Source organism: Hyperolius riggenbachi, chromosome 8 (genome assembly GCF_040937935.1).
Source record: "Hyperolius riggenbachi isolate aHypRig1 chromosome 8, aHypRig1.pri, whole genome shotgun sequence".
Classification (NCBI taxonomy): Eukaryota; Metazoa; Chordata; class Amphibia; order Anura; family Hyperoliidae; genus Hyperolius; species Hyperolius riggenbachi.
This window is the reverse complement of record NC_090653.1, coordinates 61,314,751-61,324,147: the sequence shown is the minus strand read 5'-3', so window position 1 is coordinate 61,324,147 and position 9,397 is coordinate 61,314,751. Positions and strand designations below refer to the sequence as shown.

General features: G+C 46.0%; 1 protein-coding gene across 2 annotated transcripts in view; it reads left to right on the top strand.

The window, feature by feature from the left end:
* Positions 1–33: 33 nt before the first annotated feature.
* Positions 34–9,397, top strand: part of MED29 (mediator complex subunit 29) — a 165,884-nt gene continuing 156,520 nt past the window's right edge. Inside the window, exon 1 of one of the 2 annotated variants that reach the window (XM_068250471.1) lies at positions 34–319. In XM_068250471.1, the coding sequence (XP_068106572.1) occupies positions 137–319 (183 nt within the window). In that variant the 5' untranslated portion in view covers positions 34–136. The remainder of the gene's footprint in view (positions 320–9,397) is intronic. The other variant, XM_068250470.1, reaches the window with a different exon arrangement.

Genomic DNA, 9,397 nt, shown 5'->3' with positions numbered 1-9,397 from the left:
TTTGTAGTCTGGAATGAAAGCAGGCAGCTATTGTTGCTGTGTGGAATATGGAAGGAAAGACCGGGGTGGAGTTACAGAAGGCCGCCTCTGATTCGCTAGAAACTTTGTGTGATTGACACTGAAGACTGGGGAAGCCATGGCGGCGCCCATGAACCAAGTGCTCGGTGGTCAGCCTTCTGCTGGCGGCGGGGGCCCGGGGCCACAGATGGGTCCTATTGGAAGCCAGCAGCAGCAGCTGGGAATGCAGCAGCAACAGCAGGACTTTGACCCGGTGCAGAGATACAGGATGCTCATCCCGCAGCTGAAGGAGAGTCTGCAGGTAGTACTGGAGGAAGCCAGGCTTACAGGACAACTCCTGATTATTTATTTATTTCTTAAAGGACACCTGAAGTGAGCGGGACATGGAGGCTGCCATATTTATTTTCTTATAAGCAATACCAGTTGCCTGGCTGTCCTGTTCATCCTCTGCCTCTAATACTTTTAGCCATAGACCCCGAACAAGCATGCAGCAGATCAGGTGTTTCTGACATTACTGTCAGATCTGGCAAGATTAGCTGCATGCTTGTTTCTGGTGTTCTATATTGTTTTATACTTCTCACTTCAGTTTCCTTTTTAAAGGATACCCCAACTGAAATGTGACATAATGAGATAGACATGTGTATGTACAGTGCCTAGCACACAGATAACTATGCTGTGTTCCTTTTTTTATTTTTCTGCCTGCAAGAGTTAAATATAAGGTATGCAAGTGGCTGACTCAGTCCTGACTCAGACAGGAAGTGACTACAGTGTGACCCTCACTGATAAGAAATTCCAACTATAAAACACTTTCCTAGCAGAAAATGGCTTCTGAGAGCAAGAAAGAGGTAAGAAAGGGGAATTTCTTATCAGTGAGGGTCACACTGTAGTCACTTCCTGTCTGAGTCAGGACTGAGTCAGCCACTTACATACATGATATTTAACTCTTTCAGGCAGAGAAAGAAAAAAAGGAACACAGCATAGTTATCTGTGTGCTAGGCACTGTACATACCCATGTCTATCTCATTATGCCACATGTCAGTTGTGGTATCCTTTAACCTCCCTGGCGGTAACCCCGTGTGTGACACGGGGTAAGCCGCCGGAGGGTGCCGCTCAGGCCCTGCTGGGCCGATTTTCATAATTTTTTTTTTGCTGGACGCAGCTAGCACTTTGCTAGCTGCGCCAGCACTCTGATCGCCGCCGGCCCCCGCCCGATCGCCGCTATTTGCTGCGGCGCGCGGCCCCCCCCCCCCCAGACCCCAGCGCTGCCTGGCCAATCAGTGCCAGGCAGCGCCGAGGGGTGGCCCGGGACTCCCAATGACGTCCCGACGTCAGTGACGTCGGTGACGTCATCCCGCCCCGTCGCCATGGCGACGGGGGAAGCCCTCCAGGAAATCCCGTTCTATGAACGGGATTTCCTGATCGGAGATCGCCGAAGGCGATCGAAGCGGGCGGGGGGATGCCGCTCAGCAGCGGCTATCATGTAGCGAGCCCTCGGCTCGCTACATGATTAAAAAAAAAATTTTTTTTTAAAAAACTGCTGCGCTCCCTCCTGGCGGTATTTTTCATACCGCCAAGGAGGTTAAGCTGGCCATACATTTATCTGGTCACACTTGGCGGCTTGATCGAATCAGATAAAAATCCTTGTTGCCAGTGCCACAAGCATGCCCGATCAATGATTCGTCAGATTAGTAGAATGGTTGATTGATTGCGCGGTGGTAACGGCTTGTGATAAATGTGAACACTGAACCTGATGGAACTCTCTCAGCCACTGTCCCTCCCAAATGTTTTCCGAGCAGACCGCGACAGCACCATCTCTGGGAAAAGGAAAGGTGGAGGTATCTGTTTTTACATCAGCCCCACCTGGTGCTCCAACACCTCCATACTTGCCAAAGTATGCTCCCTGGAACTTGAGCCTCTCCTCATAAACTGCAGACCACAATACTCGCCCAGAGAGTTCTCTTCCTATGTCCTTGTTGGCGCATACATCCCTCCGGATGCTGATGTCAAATCTGCCCTACGCATTCTCAGCGACACAGTCACGCAGTGGGAGACGTCCCTCCCAGACTCTCTGTTCATTATAATGGGGGATTTCAATAGGGCAAAGCTCCACCAAGAGCTACCACGCTTCCATCAGCACATTACCTGCCCCACCAGGAACACTTAACACCCTTGATCACTGCTACACGGTCCTGAAAGGTGCATATAAGGCTGTTCCGTGGGCAGCACTAGGCTCATCCGATCACTGCCTCATCCACCTGATACCAACCTACAAGAGGCGCTTGGAAACTGCAAAACCAGTCCTGAAGTCCACCAAAGTATGGTCAAGTGAGGCTAAGCTACAACTTCAAGCCTGCTTCGACTGCACGGACTGGGAGGCCCTGGAATCACCAAACCTTGATGAGTGGACGGACAACGTATCATCATATATTAGCTTCTGTGGGGACCAGTGTATAACAACAAAAACTTTTAAACTTTATCCAAACGACAAACCATGGTTCACCAAAAAACTACGACATCTGCGGTATTGCAAGGAAGCTGCACACAGTGCTGGTAACCAGGAAGACTGCAGAAGGGCAAAAAACAACCTGAACAGGGAACTGAGAGGGGCCAAAAAGAGCTATGCGGAAAAGCTGAGACAGAAACTCTCCTCTAACGACTCCCGAGCTGTATGGAAGGGACTCAGGGTTGCCACCAACTATAAGCCCCCCCCCCCCTCAACAAGCAAATCCCAGCACTGAGCTTGTTGAGAACCTCAGCGACTTCTACTGTAGATTTGAGAACCAAACAGCAGGTGCAAGGCTACCGGAGCCACCTGCTCCTCCCTCCACCTCACCTGCTTCATGCCCAAACTCACCCTCTCTGACTGCGAACGAGGGCGACATCCTGAGGCTCCTGTCAAGGCTAAATACTAGGAAACAAAAAGTGGATTTGGGGAGCACTAGGGCAATATAATTCAAATGGCTTTATTAAAGACTCAGTAGCAAAAAAGATCATGCATACATAACATATAAAATCCCCCCATTAAAAAAATGACAGAAGCACCTATTAAATGGCCATATTAGTCCTATTGGAGTGCACTCCTATTGTTAAGAACTAATTTGTGTACACATTTATCTTCAGGCCCATATATAAGGTCAGCTTCAGTTGCAACAACCTGGAATCCAGTATGCAGTAATCACCTCTGTCACCCCGTTTGCAAAGTATAGCAAGCCTCTATGCCATATGCATATACGCATCAATTACAGACCCACTTGGGTCTAACCTCAATCCTGTTACTGGCTTTATCAAGTATAACTCACGTAACCTCCGGTGAACCTTCTGCTGGAATACATCATGGTGGGATGCCCTGGAATCGGGTTTCTCGACCACCGCTAACGATTGTATGATGTCCGCTCGGATCCCTTTTGGTTATCGGCTGTAAGTTGATTCTTTTCAGATTTCGTATCTATGTATGGCTGACTGGGAGGTGAGGAAGGATGCGGAGGCACGGGGGACGCTACGGAGGTAGCTTCCTGGATCGGCGTCACACAGCATGTGACGCGTTTCGTCACTCTGGACTTCCTCAGACGTACTGCGCATGTGCAGAGCTTTCTTTTATAGCCACGCTGGGACGCATAGAGATACGCTTATACGCATGTCCTTACTGGAGTGACATCTTGTGGACAAATTTGGAACTGTAGTTCAAGGGACAAAAAAGTTCATTATAAACTATAGAAATGATTTTATATTTAAATCCTTGTTCAGGCCGTTTGGGTATAGGCTTCCACATTGGTAGATCCACATGGATTCTTTTCTAAGCAGTTGTTTGTCAAAGTCTCCTCTTCTAGGACTTATATTTAATTTATAAATTCCTTTTACTTTAAAACCTGAAACATCAGTTATGTACCGTTCTAAAGTGCATTGCCAAAGGATTCAGTTTTTTCTTATCAATTGTGGTGCTTCTAATATTGGACAGGTGTTCTCCGATTCTTGCATTCAGTGGTCTATATGTCTTTCCAATATAGCTTAAGTTGCAAGGACAGCTTATTTTATAGATTACTTTTGAAGTTGTACAAGAAATAGTCATTTATATAAAAAGACTTAGTGCCATCATAGTTGGAAAAAGTGTCTCCTGTTTCAACATGTCTGCACATAGTGCAGTCGCCACATTTATGCATACCATTTCTTGCCATTTTTTTCTTTACCGTTACGCTCCAGCCATATTCGCTTTTCACCAATAGGTCGTTAAGGTTTACACCTCTTTTTGCAGCAATGTGCGGATAGTTTCCCACAATTTTAGATATAATTGGGTCACGTTGAAGTAAGTGCCAATGACTTTGGAGAATACCCCTTATTTCATTATAGTGAGCCCCATAGGTGGTCACCACACGGCAAATTGGATCCTGTTGATTGGCTGGAGTGCTGGTTCCATTAGTGGCTTTCCTTTTAAAGATTAGTTCTCTCCTATCCTTGGCCAGTGCCTTCTGATATGCGGCATCAATAATTTTATTGGGATACCCTCTTGCCCTCAATCTCCTCTTTAAATCACCTGCCTCTTTTTTGAAGTCCTCTAATCTGTTGCAGTTCCTTCTCAGTCGAAGGAACTGTCCTGTGGGCACCGCCCATTTCTGTGAAGGAAGGTGGGAGCTGCTGGCGGACAGTAGGGTATTCCCTGCTGATGGTTTCCTAAATGAGCTCGTAATCAGGGTATTATTGTTCTTACTAATCATTAGGTCCAGGAAGGAGATTGACGTGGGGCTGCTTGTATAGGTAAGGTATATATTTTTGTCATTTTTTATTTAAATCATCCACAAACATTTTAAGTTCCAAATCTGATCCTTTCCATATCATAAACACATCGTCCACATATCTGATCCAGAGGGCGACGTGCTTGTCGTACCCACGCATGCACCTCACCACCTCCTGCTCCCAATATCCTAGGTGAAGGCAGGCGTAGGCCGGCGAACACGCCGCCCCCATGGTTACTCCTCTTCTCTGTCTGTAAGTTGATCCATTAAATTCAAAGTAATTGTTATTCAGTATTAATCTCATTGAGTCCAGAACAAAGTCAGCATGTCGTTCATAATCTTCATAATGTTTAAATAGATAATATCTGAGGGCTTCTAGGCCCCTGTCATTAGGAATAGACATGGTTATAGATATCCCGTTTTTTCCTTTTTAAACCTAACTACTAGGAAAGCCTCAGGCCCAACATGCCTGAAAACCGGGGCACAACAGCTAGCTCCTATTCTCTCTGCCATCTTTACCAGATCCCTCCAGGAAGGCAAAGTTCCTGCTTGTTTCAAGAGGTCGACCATCATCCCTTTACCCAAGAAGCAGGGAGTCACCAACCTCAACAACTTCAGACCTGTGGCTCTTACATCCGTCATTATGAAAACTTTTGAGAGCATGGTCATGCCCCTTCTAAAAGTCTCAACAGAGCCCCTGCTAGACCCACACCAGTTTGCATACAGAGAGAACAGGTCCACTGACGACGCCATCAACATCTGCCTGGAGTCAGTCTACGAGCACCTGGACAGAGCGAACTCATACGCCAGGATCCTCCTCCTTGACTTTAGCTCGGCGTTTAACACCATCAGCCCTAAAATACTTCAGGAGAACCTTGCTGCGCTCAATGTCCACCCCTCCCTGCGCCTGTGGATCACCGACTTCCTCACAAACAGATCCCAGGTCGTCAAGCTGGGTACCATCTTCTCTCAGCCAAGGACCACCAACACAGGGGATCCACAGGGCTGCGTCCTGTCACCGATCCTGTTCTCCCTGTATACAAACAACTGCGAATCCACTGAAAGCTCCGTCAAAGTTATCAAATTTGCCGACGACACCACCATTGTGGGACTCATCACCAACAACGATCAGGAGGCTTACCGTCACCAGGTCGAAAGTATCTGGTGACGGTAATGATCAGCAAAAACTGTTGAGCTGATCATAGACTTTAGAAAACGCACCCCACCCCCAATCCATATAGAAGGCACGGAAGTCTCACGACTCCCCTGCGCTCGTCTCCTGGGCACAACCATCTCCGCTGACCTGAGGTGGAAGGCCAACACCACCTCCATCCAGAAGAAAGCCCAGCAGAGACTATTCTTCCTCCGCCAACTGAGGAAGTTCGGTATGGACCAGAAACTCCTGACAAGCTTCTACTCAGCCACAATTGAATCTGTCCTGTGCTTTTCTATACTGGTCTGGTACGCTGGCTCCTCTGCCAGTGACAGACACAAGCTACAGAGGGTCATGAGATCAGCGGAAAGAATCACTGGAAATCCTCTCCCGCCTCTACAACACCAGACTGTGCTCTAGAGCTATGCAGATCGCTAACGATTTCCTCACACCCAGGCTCTCGCTACTTCAGTCGGCTCCGTTCGGGTCAGAGGTATCGGTCCATCTCCACCAGGACCTCAAGGCCCAGGAACAGTTTCTTCCCCTCAGCAGTCAAATCACTGAACTCTCTAGACTCTCGCTCATCCCCCTCCACCACTGCACCGTCCTCCCATCAGCCTGTTCTTCCCCAACCAGAACCGTTCTTCCCCAACTAGCCAGAACTGTCCATTAAGCATGTCTGCACGGCAGATCTCCTTATTTACTGTGAACAAGGTTTTTCTCTGTTGTCATACTACATTATGTTTGATGTATGCTTCCTGTTATCTCTGTTGCCTGTCTTTTCCTGTACCTGCTTTGTGCCAAGCCCAATTCCGGGCACGACCAAGTCGTGCTTGGCTATACATAAATGATTCTGATTCTGAAAACACCATACAGTACTTTTAGCGACGATGGCAGCGGAAATTAACTTCTTAATTGATTCTCTAATAACGACCATAAATGATCAATAATGTTGAGGTCTGGGAATTGTGGTGGCCAGATGAGATGCTCAACTTCATTAGAATGTTCCTTGTGCCATTCTTTAACAATTCTAGCTGTATGGATTGGGGCATTATCATCTTGAAAGATGGCATTCCCCTCCGGAAATAGTTATTGAATAATAGGATGAACTTGGTCGCCCAAAATTCCTAAATAGTCTCGGCTGTTAATTCTTCTATGAAGGGAAATCATTGGCCCGTCAGATTTCCAAGAAATAGCACCCCAAATCATCATAGAACCCCCGCCATGTTTTACAGTTGGGAGAAGGCAGTCTGGATGAAATGCTTCTTTCGGGTGTCTCCAAACTTACACTCGGCCAGAGGTCGGAATTAAGGTATACAATGATTCGTCGGAGAAAATCACATTTTTCCACTGCTCGAGGGACCAATTCTGGTGGTTTCTACACCACTCTAAACGCTATGAAACATTTGTCTTTGAGAGCAGAGGTTTTCTAATTGCAGTTCTTCTGTGGAATCCAGATTTGTGCAGCTCCCGACGAACAGTTTTTGTGGAAACTGAGTTGTGTAGGTGTTCATTCAGCTTTGAGGTGATTTTAGGAGCTGTGGTCTTGCAAACTTTTCTAACAATTCGATTTAGAGTCCGACGGTCACTCTCAGACAACTGCGACTTTTGGCCACAACTGTGCTTTGCTGAAGACGTTTTTCCTTCTGTTTCAGGCAGTCATTACTTTTGAGACAGTACCTCTTGAAATGCCAAGCATTCCGGCAGTTTCTGTTACAGTAGCGCCTGCCATACAAGCACCAACAATTTGACCTCTCTGAAAGTCTGAGAGATCTGCCATTTTTATAAATTATAACCAACTTTGGTTTAAATATCTGTAAAAAACAATTATTTTAAATAAACATATCAAATAACAAAAATAAACAAAAAAAAGTAACATGTCAAGTTTTGATTGCTTAAAACATATTCAAAGATTATGATGCCAAAATGTTAGGTGCTTCCATTACTTTGTCCAACTCGTGTGTGTGTGTGTGTGTGTGTGTGTGTGTGTGTGTGTGTGTGTGTGTGTGTGTGTGTGTGTGTGTGTGTGTGTGATTAATAAAAAAAATACACACACACACGCATGCGCTTTTGTTCACTTTAAGCAATACCAGTTGCCTGGCTATCCTGATGATCCTCTGTCTCTACTACTTTTAGTCATAGACCCTGAACAAGCATATTGAGATCAGGTGTTTCTGGCATTATTGTCAGATCTGACAAGATTAGCTGCATGCTTTTTTTCTGGTGTTATTCAGACGTAACTGTAGCCTAAGAGACCAACAAGACTTCCAGGCAACAGGGGTCCCCAACCTTTTTGAGCCCGGGGCCCACTATCCCGACCAAAATTTTCTCCGGGGCCCCGGGGGTGAGTGGGCGTGGTTAGGTGGTTAGTGTCGGCGGCAGCAGCCCCCCCCTTTTTTCCCAGATTCCACAGTATAGCAAGTACAGTTTCCACAGTATAGCAAGTACAGTTAGCCCAGTATAGCAAGTACAGTTAATACACTATAGCAAGTACAGTTAGCCTAGTATAGCAAGTATAGTTACCCCAGTATAGCAAGTACAGTTACCACAGTATAGCCAGTACAGTTAGCCTAGTATAGCAAGTACAGTTACCACAGTATAGCAAGTACAGTTAGCCCAGTATAGCAAGTACAGTTACCACACTATAGCAAGTACAGTTAGCCTAGTATAGCAAGTATAGCTACCCCAGTATAGCCAGTAGTTACCCCAGTATAGCAAGTACAGTTAGCCTAGTATAGCAAGTACAGTTACCACAGTATAGCAAGTACAGTTAGCCCAGTATAGCAAGTACAGTTACCACACTATAGCAAGTACAGTTAGCCTAGTATAGCAAGTATAGCTACCCCAGTATAGCCAGTAGTTACCCCAGTATAGCAAGTACAGTTAGCCTAGTATAGCAAGTATAGTTACCACAGTATAGCAAGTACAGTTAGCCCAGTATAGCAAGTACAGTTACCACACTATAGCAAGTACAGTTAGCCTAGTATAGCAAGTATAGCTACCCCAGTATAGCCAGTAGTTACCCCAGTATAGCAAGTACAGTTAGCCCAGTATAGCAAGTACAGTTACCACACTATAGCAAGTACAGTTAGCCTAGTATAGCAAGTATAGTTACCACACTGAAGCAAGTACAGTTAGCCTAGTATAGCAAGGATAGCTACCCCAGTATAGCCAGTAGTTACCTCAGTATAGCAAGTACAGTTAGCCCAGTATAGCAAGTACAGTTAGCCTAGTATAGCAAGTATAGCTACCCCAGTATAGCCAGTAGTTACCCCAGTATAGCAAGTACAGTTAGACTAGTATAGCAAGTATAGCTACCCCAGTATAGCAAGTACAGTTACCACAGTATAGCAAGTGCAGTTAGCCTAGTATAGCAAGTATAGTTACCCCAGTATAGCTAGTACAGTTACCACAGTATAGCAAGTATAGTTAGCCCAGTATAGCCAGTATAGTTAGCCCAGTATAGCCAGTATAGTTAGCCCAGTATAGCAAGTATAGT